General features: G+C 46.0%; 1 protein-coding gene across 1 annotated transcript in view; it reads right to left on the bottom strand.

Moving 5' to 3' along the window:
- The window catches only part of TGM3 (transglutaminase 3), a 46,096-nt gene that overhangs the window by 6,032 nt on the left and 15,238 nt on the right, over positions 1 to 24,826 (bottom strand). The window contains exons 4-10 of the mRNA XM_032142996.2: positions 24,362 to 24,480; positions 22,442 to 22,570; positions 18,149 to 18,326; positions 17,909 to 18,044; positions 9,063 to 9,166; positions 6,656 to 6,901; positions 2,709 to 3,017 (exon numbers count right to left, since the gene is read on the bottom strand). Coding sequence (XP_031998887.1) covers positions 2,709 to 3,017; positions 6,656 to 6,901; positions 9,063 to 9,166; positions 17,909 to 18,044; positions 18,149 to 18,326; positions 22,442 to 22,570; positions 24,362 to 24,480 — 1,221 coding nt within the window. The remainder of the gene's footprint in view (positions 1 to 2,708; positions 3,018 to 6,655; positions 6,902 to 9,062; positions 9,167 to 17,908; positions 18,045 to 18,148; positions 18,327 to 22,441; positions 22,571 to 24,361; positions 24,481 to 24,826) is intronic.

The raw sequence follows: 24,826 nt of genomic DNA, 5'->3' as shown, positions 1-24,826 counted from the left end.
AGGATCTGCAGCCCCGGGCTTGACTGAGCCCTCCTTGGGCCAGGTCCTGTGGGAAGCGTCCCCCGGTCAGGGTGGGCTCCAGAGCAGGGGGCAAGGAGGCCCCAGGACTCTCTCTGGCTGGGCAGATTCCCAGGAGGATGGGCTCACAGGGGCTAAAGATACCGCTGCTTCCTCCCCACCCTGAAAAATGTTGGAGGGCATGTGTCCTTTTTTTTTTTTTTTTTTTTTTTTAAATTATTTGTAGAGATGGGGTCTCTCTATGTTGCCTGGGCTGGTCTCAAACTCCTGGGCTCAAGTGATCCTCCCGCCTTGGCCTCCCAAAGTGTTGGGATTACAGGCTTGAGCACTGTGCCCAGCCACAAGTGTCCTTCTGAGGAGCAGTGGAAGAATACAGATGCCACCTGATTGCCAACAACAGTAGCAATCATGACAGCAACACAATAATAGGTAGGAAGGGAAGCCAGGGTATTGGCTAAACAAACGCTTAGGATCCTCCCCGTCATCTAATAGCCTGGGGTTCTACTGCCACAGCATCCCCTTCATTCCTCTGGTCTCTCCTGCTTCTAAATCATCCACACACCAGCCAGACAAAGCTTTAGAAGGCTGATTTTGTTTTGTTTTGTTTTCTAAATCGCTATTCTTCCCTGTCACATGTCACTTCAAAAATCTTCCATGGCTCCTCATTGCCTTAGATAAAGTTCAGACCCCTCAGCCTGGCCCTGCATCACCTGTTCCTTAAAAGAACCTTCCACACTTCTTGTTCTGCAGACAAAACAGGCGCCTTTTTGCCCCCATGTATTGACTCACATGGTTCCCCCAGATGGAAATGTCTCCCCTGGCTTCTCTCCATGCATCTGGCTCCTTCCCCATGCTTTAAGTCCTCTCTTCTGACCCTGGGGGCCGCAGGGCCCTCTTCCTACCCTGATGGGCTTAGGTGTTCCCTTCCCTCAGGCTGTCATGCTGGGTGGCCTGGGGGTGCCCCAGCACCCACAGTATTACATATTCTTGCAGGTAAGACTGTGAGGAGGAAGCTGCCTCTGCTTTTAGCACTGGAGGAATTTGCCATCCCTGCCCCAAATGTGGAGAGGACAGGCCCTTGCATCAGCTGGTCCAACCCTCGCCATCAGTGACCACCGGGGTTCAGAAAGGGAGGGAGACTTAACCAGGGTCATCTAGCAACTACTTGGCAGATGACCAGACTCTAAGACCATTACACCTGCCTTATCTCTCTTTTCCATTCCATTCTGCAAAAGGGTTTTTTTTTTTTTTAACCATTCCCATCCCATGAATTTTTTTTGACTTCCAAAATTAGCTTTTTTGGCCAGGCATGGTGGCTTATGCCTATAATCCCAGCACTTTGGGAAGCCAAGGCGGGAAAATTGCTTGAGGCCAGGAGTTTGAGACCAGCCTGGGCAACATAGTGAGACCCTATCTCTACAAAAAACTTTAAAAGTTAGCTGGGCATAATGGCATGCCTATTGTCCTAGTTACTTGGGACTACAGCTACTTGGGAGGCTGAGGCAGGAGGATTGCTTGAGCCCAGAGTTTGAGGCTGCAGTGAGCTATGATCACTTCAGCCTGGCAGACAGAGCAAGACCCTGTCTAAAAACAAAACAAACAAACAAAAACAAACAAACAAACAAACAAAAAAAGCCCTTTCTTTGAGTTTCTAACGTCAGTAACAGCCAGGCAGTTGCTTCTGATATTGAAAAGATTTCTGCTAAAATTCTGCCAGAAGACAGATTGCTAGGGGATGTTGCTTTCTGACAGGTGTGACACCTCTCAGTTTCTCTGGAGACAGAATTCTTTCAAGACGGGCAGTATAATTAATCAGTTTCTATTAGTTCCTTATGTGAAGCAAATAACCACCCCGCCCTGTTAATCTGGCTTGTAAGTCCAAACTTTTCATAACAGCTTGAAGGATTTTACCAATGTGGGCACACCTGCATTCTAATCCTTCCACAACACAACCTTTATCTGCTCCACCTTGTTCCCTTCCCATCCCTGCTACCCAAGGGCAAGAAGTCACTGTTCCTCCCAAATGCTCAGACTTCTAAGAAAACCTGTCACTGTTGTCAGGATTCCAGAAGGTCCACCCACCCCGTGGCAGCTGTGGGAGAGCCATGGGCCAAGGTTTAGGGCCCCGTGGTCATTGCTACCCTCCTGAGGTCAAATTTGAAAAGCGATTTGTTGTGGGCGTGGGGGTGAGGTGGGTAAGAATAATACAACATAGAAATCAGGGGGTGGCTCTGGACTCAGTGTCAGGAAACCTAGGACCAAGACCCAGCACTGCCACCACTATCTATGACACTTTATCTCTGAAGCAAGTCACGAATTTCTCCCAGCCTCACTTTCTGCCTCTGTAAGATGGATACTGAAAATCTGCCTTTTTTTAGAAGGTCAAACTGTGTGAGGTGGTATATACTTGTAAGGGATATTGTGCCATAGCTATGACCTGCCAAAGCCTCCCTCCTTCCTCCCTAGGGGCACAAAAGGATTTTGGTTGGCACCACCCTGACATTTGGTTGGCATCACTCTGTTCATAGAGACAGCAACTTCCAAAGCATCAAGACATGGCTTAACCACAGGGGCCGCTGGCTGCTCCATTGTTAGCTGACTAACCTGGAGCCCGGCAGACACCCTGCAGCCCCAGAAGGCCGTTGGCTACCTCGGATTCATGGATCCCCTCCAACTGCAGGATGCGTTACCTTCCTCAGGGTCCAGGGACATTGTGGCAGAGTCCTTCCACACTTCATGTACAAGCGTGCCATTGTAGACGATGGTCCAGGCTGTCATGTTCACTGTTACTGTCTTCGTATCCCTGCTCAGGTTTTTGAGCAGTAGGACCAGGTTGACTTCTTTGCCTACTGCCAGCATGCCAGCCACCTTCAATTTCCCGGTGATGCTGGGCTCCTGTTCCTCTCTTTCCAAACCCATTGAAGACGTTGCGCCAAATGACGCATTGGGTCTAAGTTTCCCCAAAGCCTTTTGGAACACTTTTCTTTCCTGGTCAGAGCCTGTGTGGTGGGAAAAGACAGAAACACGCCAGGGATGTGGTGGCAACCTGGGCAAAGGACAGTACCCTGCCTGGACAGGTGGCCTAGGACTGGTGCTGGCTCCATTGCTGCCCTAGCAGGCATTCGACTTTCGCAGGTCTCCAGCTTGCCTGTCTTAACCAGAGACTCACAGACCAGTTGGTCTCTGGCGCTTTTCCAATCAGCTCTAAATTTCCCAAAATCTGTAGAAAAGCTTTATCAGCACCTGCACACATTTACTATGTGGCTTGATCATTTGCTTGTGTTAATTAGGTTAGATTTCATTTTTTTTTCTGATAAAATGTCTTTTGTGAGACTTAAAAAACAGATAATTTCAAAATAAATCATAAGAACTGAGCTGAAAAAGATTAGAATACATTCATAAGCCAAAAAACAAGGTGATGATTTAGAACTGACTTAATTAAAAAATTTTTTTTTGGTAAACCATGTTCTTCTGCCTTGTTTCTAAAGGTGCTTTGAGAGTCAAGGAGTGACATTTTGATCTGTGCCGGTTGACAAGGACTTCCCATGGTTGGTATGGTTCCAAGTTATGACTAGTTGAAATTGTCAGTTTTCAAAACTGCAAGGGCTGGATAAAAAGATGGGTTTTCTGACTCTGACTCAGGCCATGGGTGCTGCTGAGTGTGATGGCATAAGTAGCCCACAGAGAATGACAGGGATATACCTGAAAATGGCTCTCAGGGCACACAGGGCTGAGTAACCGACTGCAAGCCTCTGAGCCAGGGCTGACTGAGCCGTTCCAAAAGGCTTGACCTGAAGATAGATCTAGGAGAAGGTGTTGACCTTCCAGGGACACAGGCAGAGGTACACAAGGAAGAGTGACCATGTTGACATCTGCAGACCACACTTAGTTCTCCCACCTTCCCCAACAACCTGTGAAATGCTTAAGGCACTGGATTACTTTCTTTTCTTTTTTTCTTTTTTTTCTCTCTCTCTTTTTTTTTTTTTTTTTTTTTGTGGCAGGGTCTCACTCTGTCACCCAAGCTGGAGTGCAGTGGCATGATCTCAACTCACTGCAACATCCACCTCCTGGGTTCAAGACGTTCTCCTGCTTCAGCCACCCGAGTAGCTGGGATTACAGGCGCCCGTCACCAAGCCCAGCTAATTTTTGCCTTTTTGGTAGAGACAGGGTTTCACCATGCTGGCCAAGCTGGTCTCAAACTCCTGACCTCAGCTGATCCGCTCACCTTGGCCTCTCAAAGTGCTGGGATTACAGGCATGAGCCACTGCACCTGGCCCAGATGACTTATTGTAAGCATTTTATGCTACAGCAAGCCCCTTCCCATAAATTACATGTGATTTGCAGAGACTTCAGAGGCCGACTCGTCCATGCCTATCAAGTTAAGGCCCTAAGAAGAGACACAACTTGTCCAGACCACTCTGAGATGGACTGGGCCAGTCATCCGCAGAGGCAGAGAGGGGGCCAGTTCCCTGGTGTCTGGACCCCTGGTCTAAGTTTCCTCCCACACACCCTGCTAAAAAGGAGGCAGGCAGCCAGATTACCTAAGCTGGTAGTTCCTGGTGGGCTGGGTTCCTTTTGATGCCTTCCCATCCTCTATTCCAGTTGTGAGTCCAACCCAGAGCTGAAGGCAGTGCATGGATCTGAGCCTTCTGTGCCTGCCACCTTGAAGCAGGTGTGTTTGCACAATGAGGCTCGGAGCCTCAATGCCTATATAGGTCACCTGCTGGGTTTACTCAAGACTAAGCTTCCTCCTGCTGTTTTCTCCCTTTGCTGTTGCTATTGCATCAATACTTAGCAACCTATTTTATGAGCTTTTCCTCCCTGGGGCCCTCAGAGAGAAGCTAGAATCATTAGGTAAGAAGATCTGGGCAGCATCAGGCAGCGTGCTCTGTCCTGTCACGTAAGGGCTGGGGCATTGCTAGGAGTCCTGCAGGGACCCCCTCCCCCGCCCCCACAACAGACCTGCCCATTCTCCATTGTTTAGGAGGTTTGACTGAGACAGCCAGAGATTAAGGTGTAGGGTAAGATGAGGAACCCCACAGGATCGTACAGCCATGTAAGCAGCACCTGCAAAATAGTCACCTTGGGAAGTCATTGTTCCAGTGAGGCTATAGAGGTTCAAATTGATAAAGATCACCACTGCTATTTATCAAGTCTTGACTATATGCCAGGCATTGCACTTGGCACTTTGTATACCTTAGCTCATTTAAATGCCGCTGAAGACAGGCACTGTTCTTCTCATTCTTCGGGTGAGGAAGCGAGGGCTCAGAGATCAGAGGAAACTTGCTCGAGGTCACACAGTTATGGCTGGTAGGGCTAGAGTTCACCTTCTGCCCCTGAGTTTTTGCTCCCTGGCCCCCTGTGTTTGTTTCTACATCATAACATTGTTGAAAATACTTGCCCTACATCTCCACACCCCCAGCCCATCTACAGTGTCCTCTGTTGCATCCCCAAGGCCCAGCATGAAGCAGGCACTCAGTAGGGGCTCAGAATATGTTTATTGACTGAGCAAAGGTCTATCTGAGCTCAGTCCTGGGAATGACCTGCAGAGGAAGACTGGGGCCAAATTGAGGCCACCAATCTCATAACCCTAAAATTGTGCCTCCAAATGTTCACAAATACCAGCACCTGGGGGGGCACCCACCTGGACTTGAAGTCAGACCCCATCACCTGCGCTCAGCTTTCCTTTTTTGTAAACTTGGCCAACACCAATAGCCAACAGTCACTTAGAGATTCAGGGCTTACTTTAGGGGGGTACTGTGTGCACCTTTACGAGGATGCTTTTCTTGACCCCTCAGAACCAACTGTGAGGATCAATGGAATGAACAATTTCAAAGCATTTTAGAAAGAGTGAAATGTTGACCCCATTAAGGAGTGACTGTGGCCTGCAAGAGCAAGCACTAAATTACTTTTGGCTGTTTCTAAAAATGAACTTTGTCTTCAAATGCAGAACTTTTACCATCATTGAGAATTCTCCAAGAGATGCGCTGCTGGTTTCAAAAGAAACTCTGGGCAGTGAATGTAATTGAGTCGAGGCAGCCTCGCAGCAACCGGCCTTCCAAAGTGACTTTAGGGGGACGAGCAATGTATGCATGCCTGAGATTTCAGGAGCTCAGGCATTCATACCATGTAATCACACCTCATCTGGCTTCTTGGGAGACCTCCAAATGAGCACAGTGCGAGCCCAAGTCTCGGTGTTTCTTTGTCCCTTTCTTTGTTCAGATGGTTTTCTCCCTGAGTTTCTCAGAGGCTAGGGGAGCAGACTGAAGGAGAAATCTCTCCCAAAGCTCTTGGGGGCCTTTCATGGGGGCTGTGTCTCTCCCTGTGATGTTCAGTCATGGTGCCGTCACCCTAGCTGTGTAGTTGAGACAGAGACACAGCTGGAGATGGGCTGGGTTGACAGCCACCTGTGCCCTGCAGCAAACTTGCACTGGCACAGCAGCTGCCCATAATGGTTTTATTCCCTCTGGAAACAGTCCTGGGAGGTGGGTGTTAGGTGCTAGGGAGCAATCCCATCATTCAGGCAGAACTGGCTGCCAGTGCGGGGGAGGGTGAGGCCTTTTCTCCTCTCCAGCCTCAGAGCCATCCTCCCACAATAGAACCTCTCGCGGCACTGCCCTGCCAGCGTCCCTCCTACCTTCTGGGTACTTGTACTTGTCTGTGACGTCCATGCGAGCGTTGCTGCCCACCGCCTTGGTGCTGATGTACCTGCCAATGGTGTGACTGTTCACGGAATTCTTCCTCTGTATGCCGGTGGTGTCATCGTACAGCCAGGTGATGCGGTCGGCATTAACCTCCGCAAAGACAAAGGGCATGTCGAAGTTCAGCTGCACATCACCCTCTCGAACGCCAATGACTGAAGCGGGGCCGCACTGGAACACCCCTGGAGGCCAAGATGCAGAGGCTGGATATATGCCAAGGTCACAGCCTGCCCAACGCCCAATTCCCCAGGGCCTTCCAGGACCACTGCAAACCCCTGCCTCTGCCCCGCCCAAATTCCTTCACCCCTGACTGTGTGTCCCACTCATTTGGCATTCCGCAGACACCCTCCTGGGCTATGATTCTCTTGCTGGTCGAACTCAACCTCTACATGAGACTACACAATTCCACATTCCGGGTGCCTAATCCATGCTGACCCACTGTCCTTGGTCTGTTTCCTAAAGAGGAAAGTCTTGCTGTCTTGTGCTCAGGGTGGCTACTTCTTTTCTACCTCTGCAAATCATTCTGGCCTAGAAGCTCATCACCTTCCTATTCCAGGAAGACTTCCCTGAACAGGCAGCCTGCAGGGACCTCTTGTTCCTCTGAGCTCCCAAGCCTGACCATTTCTTCCCTCTTCTTAGCACTCAGCATAGGAAGCTTAGATAGGTAGACAAATAGATGTCAATGACTTTCAACTTTTTTCACCACAACCCCTAGAAAGAAATACATTTGACATCTTGGCACACATATGATAGAGAAACAAAAGTTTCACAGGACAATGGTCTTTAGTCTAACTATATCTTTTTTTTTTTTTTTTTTTTTTTTTGAGATGCAGTCTCGCTCTGTCACCCAGTCTGGCGTGCAGTGGCACAATCTCGGCTCACTGCAAGCTCCGCCTCCCGGGTTCACGCCATTCTCCTGCCTCAGCCTCTTGAGTATCTGGGACTACAGGTGCCCGCCACCACGCCCGACTAATTTTTTTTTGTAATTTTAGTAGAGACGGGGTTTCACCATGTTAGCCAGGATGGTCTCAATCTCCTGACCTCGTGATCCACACACCTCGGCCTCCCAAAGTGCCGGGATTACAGGCGTGAGCCACCGTGCCCCAGCCTAGTCTAACTATATCTAATGAGCCTTCATAGTTTATGTTCTTTTCCCTGCTTTCCATTCCATTCCATTTCATTTTCTTTTCCTAAAATGATGGGTACAGCCCACTAACTAGATTTTATAACCACTAATGCGTTGCAATGAAACTTTCGGAAAACAGTGGCCTAGCAAACGTCTCAGTTACCTCCAAGCCCCCAAATCCAGTAACATGCACTGATTCTGGTAGAGGAGCTAGGGGTTGGGGGTGGGTAAGACTTAATTTTTATTGTTAGTCCTTTTAGAATAGTTTGAATTTTTTTCAAATACATGCACGTATTACTTCATAAATCACTTTTTTTTTTTTTAGACGGAATCTTGCTCTGTCTCCCAGGCCGGAGTGCCATGGCATGATCTCAACTCACGGCAACCTCCGTTTCCTGAGTTCCAGCAATTCTGCCACCTCAGCCTCCCAAGTAGCTGGGATTACAGGCATGTACTATCATGCCCGGCTAATTTTGTATTTTTAGTAGAGACGGGGTGTCACCATGTTGGTCAGGCTGGTCTCGAACTCCTGATCTCAAGTGATCCACCCTCCTTGGCCTCCCAAAGTGCTGAGATTACAGGTGTGAGCCACCATGCCCAGCCCCATAAATCACTTTTTAAGGTTTCAAAGAACAACTGAAAATGAGGGTAACAGACAAGACATGCTCTAGAGGTCAGAGAAGGGAAGAGGAAAGGCTCCAGGAGAGCCTGGGACCCAACCCCTGATGGGGCAGGAGACAGAGGGAGGCCAGAGGAGGAAGCAGAGGCCCGGGATGGGGATGGCAGAGGCAGCCTGCCTAAGGGGGAGCTTGGTGTGGCAGAGAGAGCTGCTGTGGGTGGTGACCAGTGGAGAATGTGAACTAAACCCCAAGGGCAACAGGGAACCACAAATTTTCTGTGCTGGGAAGGAGAGACTGCTGCAGTTGGTGCAGGAAAATCATTACTGGCAGAGGAAGGCTGCTCTCTCTGCTCACCTGGCTTGTGCCAAGGCTCTGTGCAGCAACAGTGGCCATTGTGGGTGCAGGGCAGACACTCATTTAAACAGCAGCCAGAGCCAAACAAAATTAGCAGGGGAGATCTATTTTTAAACTATTTTTGTTTTAATCCCATCATGCATTCCAGAGGGAGAGGGCTTTGGAGTTACTTCCCTATGCTGCTGTCCACGACTGTAAATAACTGTGAGGCTCATGACTTAGAACAACACCCAGAGAAGTTACCTTGGCTTCTTTCCTGCGGGGTAGCATCCAACACCTGCCATCCACCGTACGAGGGGCCCAGGTCAGACCTCACAAACCAGCCTTCATTCCAGACATGGAAATTCCTGCAGATAGAACCAGAGATTGCAGCGCTTGCCCAAGACCACACAGCAGATGAGTGGCAAGACAGCACATCTTTGCCCCGACAGTGCAGCATGACAACGTGCATCGAGTGAGTTTGCCCTGTGACAGCTGTTATGCTAAGCCCTGGTGAGCATCATCTCGTGGAAATCCTCACAGCACTGTGAAATGGGTACTATTTTTATGCCCATTTTATAAAAAGGGAAACTTGGGCTCAGAGAAGTTAAGCATGTAACAATGGCAGGTTCAAAATGTGGACCCATGTATGCCAAACTCGCAAGTCAAAGCCTTGACCAGCATGCTCCTTTCTAAGGAGCAGAACGAATCCAGATTGGAGCCAGCCACCCAGGGGCAAACCCACACAGCTTTCTCCCTATGCCTGGCGGGGTATGTTTCTGTGCTCGGTGTGGGCCGAAAATGAATGGGGTTGCTGCAGGAGTGACTGACTTACCTAAGAGCCACACCATCTCTTGGCTGAGCTCTGAACTGAAGAATGACACCTGCCAGTCCTCAAATGTTCTTCATCTTGTGTCTCAATTTGTAAGCCTCAGTCACCACTCACCCCTCACCAGGCACAGCCAGGTAGCCAAGGTCTTACTCATTCTGTCCCCCAATTCTGCCCTCTTCTCTCCTCTCCACTCCCATGGAAACTACAGTCACACTGGTCTTGGCACTTTTCAGTTCAACATGAAGAAAATATAAGTTCGACATAAATCCAAGTTCTAGTCAACACGGAAAAAATATTTCTATACTCATGAGGTGGAAAAGATAGTTCTAAGCAGACCACCCATCTCAGAAGGCATAAAGAAAGAAACTCATATATTTGAGTATGTAAAAATATTGAAGTTACATGCAAACAAACAAACAAAAAAACCTGTAGCTCTGTTTCTGGTATGGAGGATAAGCTCAAAACAGATGAATCCTTTTGCATATAATGATAAACTGTGGTGAAAAAATGAAAAACTAGAAAAGACACCTGAGCATGAACAAAGCACAATGATTTTGGAGAGGAATCAGAACATAGAGGAAGCTGCACTTTTTATGAGTTTGCTCTAAGGAAAGGCCACAGTTGAGGTTAAGTACGTGGAACAAGAACTCAACAGGCAGCCCAAAGCTTTCTAATCTGAGGAACCAGGAATAGCCTGAACCAACCTGGGTTGCTGGAGAGTGAGGCGGGAATTCTGAAAAGAGTCAACGAAGCTGCCCAAACCTCTAGGTGACCCTCAATCATGCATGGATGAGGCAGACCATGAGCCGTTCAGCTGGAGATAAAAGCCCTGAACTGAGAGCAGAGCCACTGCCTGCTCAAGGGAGACAGTTTGCATGTTGAGTCACCCAAGATAAGCAGCTAAAACAAGATAACAGAATTCAGACACATCCAACGTCTGGGGTATGAGCCAAAATTACTCAACAAACAAAGAACCAGGAAAATGTGGTTTATTCTCAAGGAAAAAGATAATCCACAGAAACCAACCATAAAATAATCCAGATGCTGGAATTGTCAAAGACTAAAGCAGCTACTAGAGCTAGGCTCAATGAAATAAAGGAAAATATGCTCATAATTAATGAAAAGAGATAAACTTTGGGCAGAGAAATAGAAAATATGAAAAAAGAACCCAATGGGAAATTTTAACTGGAAAAAGGACGAATATCTGAAATTAAATGATAAATAAACTTAATAGCAGGATAGAGATGACAGAGGAAAGAGTCAATAAATTTGAAGATAGACGGCTAGAAATTATCCAATTTGAAGGCAAAGTGAGACAAATGATTGAAAAAATCAATAAAGCAGAGAAAACATATCCAACATACATGCTAGAGATTTACTGTATCAATATTGTAATGTACTTACAAATTGATAAGAGAAAGCATACTTTCCTTGAACTAAGTGATGAAAAAATAAGAAATAGAAAAAGAAAAACATGCCCATAAATAGCAACAAGCAGGCAATTTTTATAAGAAATACAAATAACGACCAAACATACGAAAATAGTTTTAACCTCAATACTATTAAAAGAAAATTAAAATGACAAAGAGATAACATGACAGAGATACATAGATGACACCTATTAGACTGACAGAGATTAAAGCATAGGGTGATACTCATTGTGGTGCTCATTTCCAGGTGGGAAAACAAGCACTGTCATACCCCACTGGTGGGAGTTTAAATTGCTATGACCTTTGTGGAAAGCAATTTGGCGATGAGTATAAAAACCTTTAAAAATCTACATACTCACTGAGCCAGTAAGTCCACATCAAGGAATTTCTCCCATGGAAAAACTCACGTAAGTGCACATAGATGTATATCTAAAGGTGTCCACCGAGGCATTGTTTGTAATAGCAAAAATGTTGGAGCAAAAGTTCATCAATAAGGGAATTGGCAGATAAATGGTGGCAGAGCCATGGGATGGGATATCAAACAGCTGTCAAAAAGGACAAGCAAAATCAATCTAGTACTTACATGGAGAGATGTCTAAGAGATATCATGAAATAAGAAAATCAGTGTGACCAAACATCGTGTGTTCACACTCATAAGTCAAGGCTAAGCTATGAGGATGCAAAGGCATAAGAATGATGCAATGGACTTTGGGGACTTGGAGAAAAGGTGGGAAGGGGGTGAGGGATAAAAGACTACAAAGTGGGTTCGGTGTATACTGCTCAGGAGATGGGTACAACAAAATCTCACAAATTGCCACTAAAGAACTTATGTAACCAAATACCACCTGTTCCCCCAAAACCTATGGAAATAAAAAGGAAAAAGAAAAAAAACTTATGTGTATATACGTAGATGTATGATAAAGCCGTTCGTTAAAAAATTGTACATAAAACATTGGAGAAAGTCTCCAATAATTCTATTTTCTTAGGTATCCACCATTAACAGTTTGGTGTATGTGTTATGTATACATTGCATACAAACTAAGTTTTATGTTACTTATTTCTGTAATGTTTTTATTTTCTATCATGTGAATTACTCATTACTTCTATAATTAGAAAATATATGTAAGTTGGATGATCATAGCTAACACAGTGTTAACACAGAAAGTTGTGTTCTGTGTTAATTGCATGTATTAACTTATTTAATCCTTACAACACCCTAAAAGACAGAAATAATTATTATTCCCCATTCAACAACTCTGGAAACTGAGGTTCAGGGAAGTTAAGTGACTTGAGAAGGTCTTACAGGAAGAAATTAAGCAGAGTGGGATTTGAATCCAGGCAGCTGGGGTTAAAAAAGGGAAACAGGTTAACAGTAGGTTCCATTTTATGTAACCTAATTTTACATAGGTTCCATTCCATATAATAGAATATGATGGATTTATGATGTATTTGAAATGATCTTATTTTTGACGATTTTTTAATGACATAGGGAGAATGCTCATGATATAATGTTTAGTAAAAAACACATGACTAAAACTAATGGTGAAGTGGTTGGTTTCGAGGTGTGGGAAAAAGTGGGATGTATCTATTACATGCTCTGTCTTCTACTCATGCCTTGTAAAATGTATCATCCGAATTCTATAAATAACAATAACTCATAGAGAAAAGATGAACGGAAAACTACCAAGTGTTGAAGATATGTGAATAAGATCATAAATGATTTTTATTTCTTTATGTATTTTGAATTTTTCTATAATTATTTTTAAAAGGGCATCATAAAAATGATCTCCAGGCCGGGCGCGGTGGCTCACGCTTGTAATCCCAGCACTTTGGGAGGCCGAGGCGGGCGGATCACGAGGTCAGGAGATCGAGACCATGGTGAAACCCCGTCTCTACTAAAAATACAAAAAATTAGCCGGGCGTGGTGGCGGGCGCCTGTAGTCCCAGCTACTCGAAGAGGCTGAGGCAGGAGAATGGCCTGAACCCGGGAGGCGGAGCTTGCAGTGAGCGGAGATCGCGCCACCGCACTCCAGCCTGGGTGAAAGAGCGAGACTCCGTCTCAAAAAAAAAAAAAAAAAAAGATCTCCAGGACCCCAGGAAGTCTTTTTGAACAGGCCTTCATGATCGGTTAGAACTCACCAAGGAGAAGGCAAGGGGAGTGTGGGAAGATGGTCCTAGGTGGGTGAAAGGGGCAAGGGAGGGATGAGAAAGTGAATGAGACCACCAAGTTTCACATTCAATTTGCTCCTGGCAGAGCACCCAAGGGGAAGGGCAGGCTGGTTAAAAAAAAAAATTGATAAGTAGCTGTATTTTAATATTTGCTTGCAAGGCAGGAATTTAAGGCAGATCAGATAACAACTACATCCTGGTTCCTCCCTCATGCAAAAGCCAGCCACTTCAGTTACACAGAAATATTTGGGATGTGCGTCTTTCCAATGCCCAATGGCGCCATGTGGAAATTCCGGCGTGAGTTTCTGGTTGTGTGCCACACTGTCTCCCACCCCCCAACCTCGGGCTCCACTCCTTTCCTGAGGGTTTCAGGACATAAGCTCAGGAGAGGACAGGCTGTGGGCATCAGAACTATCCGAGACATTTATTAAAAAGTGCAGATTTCCGCTGCTCTCATCTTTCCCCACCCAAATTAATTCTCAAGCAGTCTTTGACGTTTAGAAACCACTGCTCTACACACACCAACTGAGCTATGCTTACCTTTGAATTCACAGAGTTAGGACACCTTGCCTAGAAAGCGGCCCCAAACCCCACCCTTCTGTAGGTAAACTCCCATTTGTCCTCCCAAAGTTTCTTCAGATACTACCTCTGCCAAAAAAGCCTTTCCTGACACTCCAAGAGAGTGCCAACCATACCTCTGGGCTGTCTCTGAATCTTGCAAATAATTCATTGATTTCATTGCTACTCCATAATTGCCAAGCTTTTAATGCAGCTGTAGACTCCTCTATTCAGTCTCTAAGGCCCAGTTGTAAAACAAAACAAACAAACAAAAACCCTCCTCCAGCACAGTTCCTGCATCTTGTTCTTCTTGGTGCCCGGAATCCAGTGCAGGTGTGCATGGAATCATGTTTGCTGAATTGAGTTGTTTCTGGGCTGAAACCACTCTCTGTCGCCTACTCACTAAGGGCCTAGGAGCCAGTTCAGGATTAGTGGAAGCAGGTATTCAGAGGCAGAGGCCGTGGAGAGATTGCATGAGGAGCCAGGGGCTTGGCTGAGGTGTGGGTGCTGACAGCTGGGGGCACTGCCTGACTCCACCTCCCTGGCAGGGCTGGGCAGTCTCTAGGCCCCTTCTACCTCAGAGTTCTGCAAAGTCTACAGATAGAGTCAGATCTATGACTCTAGAAATTGGGAGATCAAGTCAAATGAATGATGAAAACAAGCCAGAAAAGTCAAGATAACTTTGGCTAAACTGTTCCAAATCATTCGGCTGCTGCTCGGTGGCTGAATAGGTTCCAGAGACTTCCTTTGCAGTGGCCCCGAAGGAGGACATCTCAAAGAAGCATCCCAAACTAAGCTCCTCCGAAAAGTGTCTTCACTCTGAAGAGAGTGAATACTCTGGAGCTGTGTACCTGTTAAGCCAAACCATTGGCATGAGCAGAGTGGCTTAGAAAAAAATTTAGCCCACTGGCTGCTGTGAATCTGATTAAAAGAAAGGCCTAGAAAATGTCACTGAGGTCCCCTGATCTGGCCTTTTGTTTTACAAGTGGGAAATTGAGGTGCAGCAAAGGCAAGGAACTTACATAATGTTACGCGCTTAGAATGTCTACATGTCTCCAAGTGTTTACCCTTAGACAAGTTACTTCTCTCGGGGCCTTTGTTTTCTCATCCATAAAAAATAAATTGGGGATGAAAATAACAATGCCTACGTCATTTGTGAAGACGAAATGTAAGCACTTAAAACAGTACCTGGCACACAACAATTGCTCAACAAATTATTAGTTGTTGCTGTTACTATTACTAAGCACTTCTAATGCTTAATCTCCCTTGATTCTCACATTCTATTACTTTAGGCAAATCTGGGCACAGTTCTAAAGCTTTCAACACTTTTTGGCAACATACAAAGATTCATATCAGAGGTTTTCTGTCCAAACTCCAGTTGCCCTTATAATAATAGCTTAGTAATTTCACTCCAGGCAGAAACTGGCTCTTGGTTTAGCTCTCCCCTGCATGGGATTCAAGGAGGAACAGCAGGGCTCCCTTGGGAGGGCTAGCTCTCTTATAGAAAGTGGAGTGGGCTGAAGCTCCCGAGAATTTAAACATTTAAGCTGGCAAAGGACTTAAGAAATCATCTAGTCATAGACCAACCCTTATATTTCACATATGAAGAAACTTGGGACCAGGAGGATAAATTGCCTTGTGCAAGCCTCACAGCAATTTGGTAGTAGGGCTGGAGCTAGTGCTTGGGAGTCCCTGTCCTCATGCCCTCCAGGGCTGGCTCCCCCAACCATCAGCTGTAGGGAATGGTGTAGGGAATAACTATCAGCTCCCTTGGCTTTCTGAGAAGGTTCAGAAAAGGGGAGAGGAAGGGAGGGGTGACAAGATCCTCAGGAACAGTCAGAGCTTCTGCGCCTGGCCCCCTCCCATGAGGCCACAGAAATGACCATGGAGCCACCCTGGAATGTCTCCATCAGCTCCTACTTCTCCCAAAGGTGATGTTAAGCTTATGTGGGAGGCAGTGTGAATCACTAACCAGGAGACCTGCGTTATAATTCTAAATTTAGCTTAAAAGTCTCATTTTCCTGTTTTCAGGATGCCTTCCTTGAGAATTTCCTCCGAGTTCCTGGTATCCCTGTCTGAATCACTTGCCTGGGCATCACACACCATGGTGTGTTGCTAATTAGCCTCTACTAGTGGCTTCCCCACCCCCTGTCTCCTAACAGCACCATAAAAATACTTTCAGTGGAGGAACTGAGACTTAAGCTTTCCACGTCCCTGCAGTTCCTAGTGTACAGGATAATCACAGAAAGGATATGCCGAGGGGACCCCCAACTTGTCTCACCAACCATCTCCTTTTGTAGAAGAAACTAAAGTTAGGAATGGCATAGCCCCAGTGATCAGAGCTGGTTGCGATGGGATTTTGGACACAAGAACAAAGAAGCCCAGGGAAAATAAAAGACACTCATTCATGAGAAGTTGGAAAACAAAGTCTGGCCACAAGTAAGCAATATCATTAGAGAGAAAGTTGTCTATGTGCGGATCAAGAAAGAAACTCCTTAAATAAGCTTTCTCTCCCCCAGTAAAACCCCAGAATCCATTGACCCTGGGGTGAGTTACATAAACCTCACTTTCCTTCAGAAGGGAAGGGATGCTTTTATTACTCAATTCGGTTGTTGGCATGGAGTTGTCATTTATTTGTTTTAACGGTGTTTTCCATTATTATCAATTTTCCTTTCATTTTATACCCTTAGTTACATTAAGCACATTTCAGATAAGTTAGATATACTTATTCTGGGAATGATAAGTAATACAAATATTTTATGTAGACTATCTCAAAATTGAACATCTGAAAATAAGATGACATCTGTCATACGATTATCTAGCCATATACATGCATGTGAGCAATTATGTGTGTGTGTAGCCTTTGAAATGGATCAAAACAATAGATAGATGGGTACTTTATATAGACACATAGATATCTCTGTGTATATACAGATATAGACATCATTGCCAATTGCCATCCAGTAATAACTTGGTATGTGATATAACCTTAAACAGTTGTAACAATATCTATTTTTATCTATATAATATCTATCTATCTAGTGCTCTATGCAGTTACAGGTATATGTCTACACATTTCATATAACCTACTTCCAGTGGCACCTATCACTAAATTGCATGTGTGTGTGTATTGATAGTGTGCACATGGCATACTTATGGTTAGGAATATAAATGCCCAAATATATATAAAACATTTTGGCCGGGTGCAGTGGCTTACGCCTGTAATCCCAGCACTTTGGGAAGCTGAGGCGGGTGGGTGGCCTGAGGTCAGGAGTTCAAGACCAGCCTGACCAACATGGTGAAACCCCGTCTCTTGCCGGGCATGGTGGTGCATGCCTGTAATCTCAGCTACTTGGGAGGCTGAGGCAGGAGAATCACTTGAACCTGGGAGCCTGAGGTTGCAGTGAGCCGAGATTGTGCCATTGCACTTCAGCCTGGGAAACAAGAATGAAACTCCATCTCAAAAAAAGTAATTGTTTTCATCCAGAATCCAGAATAAACTCTGAACTTTTGATGTCAAACAAGGTATATAACAGGTATATATATATATATATATATATATGTATATATATGTGTATATATGTGTGTGTATATATGTATATATGTGTATGTATATGCTTATATATATGCTTTTATATATATGCTTATATATATATGCTTATATATATATATATATATATATATGCTAAGAGAAGATATGTTGCTTTTCTTATTCTCTTTAAGAAAGTTTGTAAGTCATATGGATTACCTGAAATGAAACAAACATATATTTCTTGCTGGAAAAGTGATAGTTTCAACTTGTATGTTCTATAGTCATATAAGGCCCAATGGATCCCATAAATTCAGAGTGAATTTAGGGGCCCCGTCTTTCACTGGGATCAGATCCTTCGTCTGACGGCGGCAAGATAGACCAGACTAGCAGACCGCAGAGCACTGAGAAGAGGTGTCTTGGGTGCTGCTAAATGTGTAATCAGCGTTGCCAGCATTTCCATTCTACACCCTGTGATGACATGTTACTTGCCTTGCAACTCCTGTTTGGACCTGGGTCCCGGGAGGATGGTGAGAGCGAGAAGCCACTCAAATGCGGTGCTCAAGGTTCAGGGAAAAGATGAGATACTTACCATACACTATCACTACCCTTGTCCAGGGGGTTTCCCATGCGGTCGTAGTACACATCCACGCTGAGATTTCGGTCTGTGTCATGAGCTGAGTTGAAGTTGGTGATCACCCGGGAAGGAATCCCCAAGGACCGCAACGCTGCAAGTCAAGGTGGGTGTGAAGACTCAGGTGGTGGAGATGGTACCTTGGCATAGCCCACTGCCACCCACTGACCCAGCCAAGGCACACCACACCCAAGGTACCTGTGTTGAGGGTCCCAGCAAAGACCCAGCACTGGCCATATCGTACTGGGCTGAAGCCAGATTTTTTCCAATTTTTGAGGATCTCCACGCTGCCGTTCCAGTTCCTTGGGTCCCGGCCACCCGTGTAAGTGCCGCTCCAATTCCCAGCAAGCACACCATTGTCATCATTGCTATTGATCTGGGCAGAAACCACCCCCCCCAAAATGAGTCAGCACTAATGCCTTTCCTAGGGAGACTGACATGCAGAATTCAGAGGACAAGGTGGGGAGATGAGGAAGGAAGCCAAGGACCATGACTGAACTTTTCTTTATCTTTCTAGGTGACTTGGGGATGGTCATTGTAAACCAACCCTTAGGGGTATGGAGTGGTTTATGAGTTTAGAGGTGCTTTCCCAAACAGGCCATGTTTGAGTGTCCTTGATCCATACGTCATTCCTATGCGGCAGCCTGACATGGGAAACAGACAGCACAGCTTGTCTGTGGCAAGGCAGGGCACAAATCCAGCTTGCAGAGGACTTCTGGCAGGTAAGAATTCACAGGCTATCACTGCTATCACAGTCTGCCTGGGAGTCCATGGTTTGAAACTCTTTTTTGGTGTATGGTCTTACAAAAAGATCACTTTATTTATTTATTTATTTTTATTTTATTTTATTTATTTATTATTATTTTTTAATTATTTTATTATTATTATTATTATTATTTTCTGACGCAGAGTCTCTCTCTGTTGCCCAGGCTGGAGTGCAGTGGTGTGATCTTGGCTCACTGCAAGCTTCGCCTCCCGGGTTCAAGCAATTCTCCTGGCTCAGCCTCCTGAGTAACTGGTATTATGCGTGCCACCATGCCCGGCTAGTTTTTATATTTTTAATAGAGACGAGGTTTCACCATGTTGCTCAGGCTGACCTCAAGTGATCTACCCACATCAGCTCCCAAAGTGCTGGGATTACAGGTGTGAGCCACCGCACCCAGCCAAAAAGATCACTTTAGAACTTTAGCAACTAACTTCTTCTTGGAGAGAATAAAGACAGAGTATTTCTTTTCTTTCATTCATTTAGCTATTTGTTCATCTGTTAGTTTACTCATTCATTTATTCAATTTAAGGCGAGGTTCTAATCTAAGTGACACAACCAACAGGCAGCCTGGAAAGATCACTGGACTAGAAATCGAGACCTGAGTTCCATTGTCTTTTAGGGACACACTTGGAAATATTTACAAGTGAAATGATGACAAATGTGTAATGTCTAAGATTTATCAAATCATCTGTGAAAGAGAGGGTCGGAGATGAAATGACACCAGCCTTGAAGAGGCAATTGCTGAAGCTTGTGATGCATACACAGGAGTTCATTATGTTTTTCTCTCTACTTTTATATAGGTCTGAACTTTTCCATAATAAAAGTTAAAAGAGAGAAGGAGACACCGAGGTTACAAGCCCCACCTTGCCACTTGCCAACCTGATGACACAAAGGTCTGTTCACCTCTCTAGGCCTTAGTTCTTCACCTTCCAATAGGGAAGGGAATTTTCAAGGGAAAGTTAGGACAAAGGCGCTCTGAGGTGTCTTCTGTAGCCAAGGGTCAGGGTTTATGAAACTTTGGCTGTCATTTATCTGAACTGTGCAATGAGAGGCTGGACCAGGATCTCCGAAGGCTCCTCCAGCCTGTGTGTCCTACCCTTTCTCCTTGGAGTGCCTGTAAGTGGCAAGGCCTATGAGAATGGACAGTCTGGACACAGAAGGATCCTTGCCCAGGATAGGCCATGCCCAGACTTGCCAGCCCCTCAGTGCAGTGGTGAGTTCTGCACCCCTTCCAGGAGGGCCTGGGCTGTCATGGCAGAGTCAGGCAAGAAAGGGCCTCCTTAGAGGTGGAAGGTTGCGCAGCCCTTCCCCGTCTCCTGAGTCACTGGTGCTCCAGCCTCCAAAGTGGCTATCAGCACAGTCATCTCTGGCTAAAAGCTGAGCATTTCAAAGCTCCGCACAGGCCATAATTAGTTCATGGCCCAGCCCAGCTGGGAGGTCTGAACGGAGCATCTGGGAGGTGCAGCTGAGGAAATTGGCTCCACGATAAAGTGGTTTGGCCCTGGGGTGCAAGTGAGTCAGCGGCTGCAGGAGCCACTGGCCTCACCCACTCTCTCCTAGGCCAAAGAGGCTCAGCTTTCTAAGTCGCCAGGGCTTTAATCCCACCTCTTCTAGGCCATTTTGTTTCAAGATTCTGCCCCAGGCTCACTTTCTCTCCATACCCTCCCTCGGCTACTCTGGTCCTCATTCATCTCTTTAGAGCTTCTAAGTTCCCCAGGCCCACCTTACTCCTTTCCTGCCAGGCTCAGTCTAAGACTCAGCTCTTTCCAAAAGCCCTCTCAGATGCACCCCGGATATTTATCATGCAGCTGAGAAGTTGTTCACCTTTATAACCAAGTAACTAGCTCATTAGCATGGACATATCCAACTCAAAAGTCAAGAGATCAAGAAATGCCTAAACCATGAACCATAGAAATAAATAAATAAAGGTTACAGGATTTCTGGGTAATTACTTAGTTTAAGAAGGTTAAAGTAAAGAATTCACTTTGACTTTTTGCCTTTTGCTTTTGGAGACAGGCTCTTGCTGTGTCACTCAGGCTGGAGTGCAGTGGTGCAATCACAGCTCACTACAGCCTGCAACTAATGGACTCATGCAATTCTCCCAGCTCAGCCTCCCAAGTAGCTGGGACTACAGGCATGTGTCACAATGCCTGGCTCCTTTCTGTGTGTGTGTGTGTGTGTGTGTGTGTGTGTGTGTGTGTATAGATGAGGACTCACTATGTTGCCCAGGCTGGTCTGAAACTCCTGGGCTCAAGTGATTCTCTGCCTCAGCCTCCCAAAGTCCTGGGATTACAGGTGTGAACCACTGTGTCTGATCATGACTTTTTGCTTTTTAACTTACAACTTTTGAGCAGGTTGATCTAGGTTTAGATATTTTGGATGAATATTTTTGGAAACAGGGTCTTGCTCTATAACCCAGGCCTGAGTGCAGTGGTGCCATCATAGCTGACTGTAACCTCAAGCTCCTGGGTTCAAGTAATCCTCCTGTCTCAGCCTCCTGAGTAGCTGGGACTACAGGTATGTGCCACCATGCTTGGCTAATTTTTGTTTGTTTGTTTGAGATAGGTTCTTACTCTGTCACCCAGGCTGGAGCACAGTGGCATGATCTTGGCTCACCACAATCTCCACCTCCTGGGCTCAAGTGATCCTTCCACCTCAGCCTCCCAAGTAGCTGGGACTACAGGCACATGCTACCACGCCCTGCTAATTTTTTTTTTTGTAGAGACAGGGTTTTGCCATGTTGTCCAGGCTAGTCTTGAACTCCTGGGCTCAAGTCATCCACCCACCAAAGTGCTGGGATTACAAGTGTGAGCCACCGTGTCTGCCTATGCTTGGCTAGTTTTTTTTTTTAAATTTCTGTAGAGATGAGGTCTCACTATTTTACCCATGATGGTGGCAAACTCCTGGGCTCAAGCCATCTTCCCACCTCCATCTCCCAAAGCACTGGGATTAGAGGCGTGAGCCACCACGCCCAGACTGGATGGAGACATTCTCTACACAATGAGTGCAGAGCCATAGATGCCTCCTAGGGGATCTAGCTTGTGTGTGTGTGTGTGTGTGTGTGAGAGAGAGAGAGAGTGTGTGTGTGAGAGAGAGAGTGTGTGTGTGAGTGTGTGAGAGTATGTGTGTGTGTGCGTGTTGTAGGGGCACAGGCCTTTTCCATGGAGGCCTTGTTCTGGTCTGACTTGCACACCGTGTGCTTTGAGCAAGCCACTTCAGTTCTCCAAGCGTGTTTCCCCATCTAGATCATGAATGAGGCAGCCTACCATCTGACACTCTGGGCTGTGCTCTGGGCCGTGGAAGAGATGAGGTAGGCAAAGGAGGTCACCACCTCCAACTCAATAGGGGTCTCGCTTCCTTTCCCAGGAGGCCCAAAGATGGAGCAGAGCCCTAGCTTTGCATTCTCCCATCCTTGGCAGGCACTCAAAGAGCAAGTTCCCTTTTCCTCTGAGAAAGGCTTCATGATGTGGTGGAAAGGGCTTTGAAGCTGGCTGGACCTGGGTCTGGCTCTGCCTCTGCCGCATACTCACTGTGTGCCTCAGGCAAGCCCTGTAACTTAGAGGGGCCTTGTGCTCCAAGTTGGTAAAATGCAGATGGTTCTAACCACCAGCTGTAATTGGTGAGACTTTAATGAGATGACATATATAAAGAGTGTGCGTGCCTAGCCCATAGGTGGTGTTCAATATATGATGACAACTAGTTGTGATGGTTTTCCTGTTACTCACCATGGCACTCAGCACCCGGCCAACGTATTTGGGGTCATTTCTGCGGGCCACATCAGTAGCAGCGTCACGGCGGAAATTCAGACTCCTATCCAAGATCGAGAGGCAGATGCTCAGAATGTCTTCTTCAAACTGTTCAGAATGAGAACATACATTACAATGAAAGAAATGACAAGGAGAGTTGGCTCAAGAAGGGAACTACTCTGGAAAGAACCACAGGAACTATCAGATCCTTTGACTCTGTGGCCTCTGGAACTGAGAACTACTGAGGACAGCCACCACACCCAGCCCTCAACCCCACAAACTCATCCAGAGCACTCGCTACACACAAGACCCTGTGTATTTCCTCAAAGGCAGCTTTTGAAACAAAAAAAAAAGAGAGAAAAGGATAATACATAAAAAATTATTAAAAAGAAAAAAGCATAAGACCTTGTGCAAACTCTCTTAAAGTGAATGCATGGGAGGTGGCCTGGTCTAGCCGATGCCCTGGCTGCCACAAACCTCAGGAGCAAGCTGTTTAGCCTGTCTGGCCTCGATTTCTCCATCTGTATAATCAGGTCAAACTCATCTCAGAGGTTCCTTCTAGCTCTGCCTCCTGTCCTTTTTTTTTTTTTTTTTTTTTTTTGAGATGGAGTCTTGCTCTGTCACCCAGGCTGGAGTACAGTGGTATGATCTCGGCTCATTGTGACCTCCACCTCCTGGGTTTGAGTGATTCTCCTGCCTCAGCCTCCCGAGTAGCTGGGATTACAGGCCCGTGCCACCACACCCGGCTAATTTTTGTATTTTTAGTACAGACAGAGTTTTGCCATATAGGCCAAGCTGGTCTCGAATTCCTGACTTCAGGAGATCCACCCACCTCAGCCTCCCAAAGTGCTGGGATTACAGGCGTGAGCCACTGCACCTGGCCTGCCTGCAATCTTGAGCATGTTACTGAGACGCCTGGAGAACTAGTTATAAAAATAAAATCTCTTGCCAAAGTATATGTATTTGAAGCCTTTTTCACAAAATAAGACTTAATTGAAGTCATTGCTTCTCAAACTGAGAAGGCCGAGCTCCTCTTGCCTTAGGTCTTTGCATTTGCTTTTCCTTCTGCCTCATGCTCTTTCCCAAGGTCTCTGTCTGGTGCCCTCATCTCCTTCCGGTTCCTGATCAAAGGCTCCTTTCTAAGTGAGGCCCTCCCTAACTATGCCATCAAAAAAAAAAAAAAAAAAAAGCCTCTCTTCCACTCCTAGGTGCACTCTGTGTCCTATCCTTCTCTTTTTTTTCTTCCTCCCAATAAAGGAGACAGCCAACTTGCTCCAGTTGACTACAGACAGGGTCTGTAGATGGTCCAAGCACACATCTTTCTGATATCCAAGGCACTCTGCCCGAGGTGCTTTATTCTAATGCCTTTGTCTGGTGGATAAAATAAAAGGTGGAGGGCATCCCTGAAAGTTTTCTAAACTGACCAAATCTGAGAACTCTGTAGACTCAAATGGGGATTGCTATAATAAAGGACCAAGAGGGCGTGGCTTGGAAAGGCTGAGTGGGCACACTAAGGAAGTTTCATCACATCGTTACATGGAATGAAAAACAGAAGCTACATTACTGTCCCAGTGTCTCTAGGGGGCTTTATATTTATTTGTGCATCCTGGCACCAATACTACTTCATCGCCATCAATTGAGTTATGTGTGTGTTCTGTCTTGCCCACTAGATTGCGACCCCCTCAAAGATGGATCTGTCTTATTCATCTCCTGTATCCTTAGCGTGGATCCCAGGGTCTGACACATAATAGGTGGCCAATGAAAGTCTTCTGAATGCATGAACAAATAGAAGGGCAGGCAGATGGATAGATGTGGGACTTCCTATTGATCTGTGGGGCAAGCTGCTGAGATTCTTGGGTAACAGGGACATTACCCTTAGCTTCCTTATGATCCTTTTACCTGTCCAAAGTTCCAGCCAATCATGCCAATTCGGTTTGTGCTTCCCACATAGATGATGCCAGCATCTTCCTGAACATACTCTTCTCTCTCAGCGTGGTTACCCATAAAGACGCTATCCGCTATTTGATACAAAAAGCAGACACCAGGGGCTAGAATCCTCAGAGGACTGTAGGGATCATTCCTCCTCTCCTCCCACTCCTGAACCGGCCTGGGGGTTGGAGCAAGCCCCACCCTTAGCCCTCCTCTGACCCTTGGGCTGTAATTCTTCCAACTCCAATTGTGGGAACTATGAACTGGAAAGAGAAGCTAGGATGACCTGAGGGTCTGAAAATGAGACCCCAGGGATAAGACACCTGCTCTTTCTGGCAGAAAGCTATCTCCATGCTGTGGAATTATACTGTGGTATTGTCCCTTAAAATGAACCATGCTATGTAGTTTGTAAAAGCTCAATGTGATCTCGACAAT

The sequence above is a fragment of the Hylobates moloch genome, unplaced genomic scaffold, assembly GCF_009828535.3.
Source record: "Hylobates moloch isolate HMO894 unplaced genomic scaffold, HMol_V3 SCAFFOLD_21, whole genome shotgun sequence".
Taxonomy (NCBI): Eukaryota; Metazoa; Chordata; class Mammalia; order Primates; family Hylobatidae; genus Hylobates; species Hylobates moloch.
Note: the sequence above shows the minus strand (reverse complement) of the source record. Positions and strands in the feature narration are given on the sequence as shown.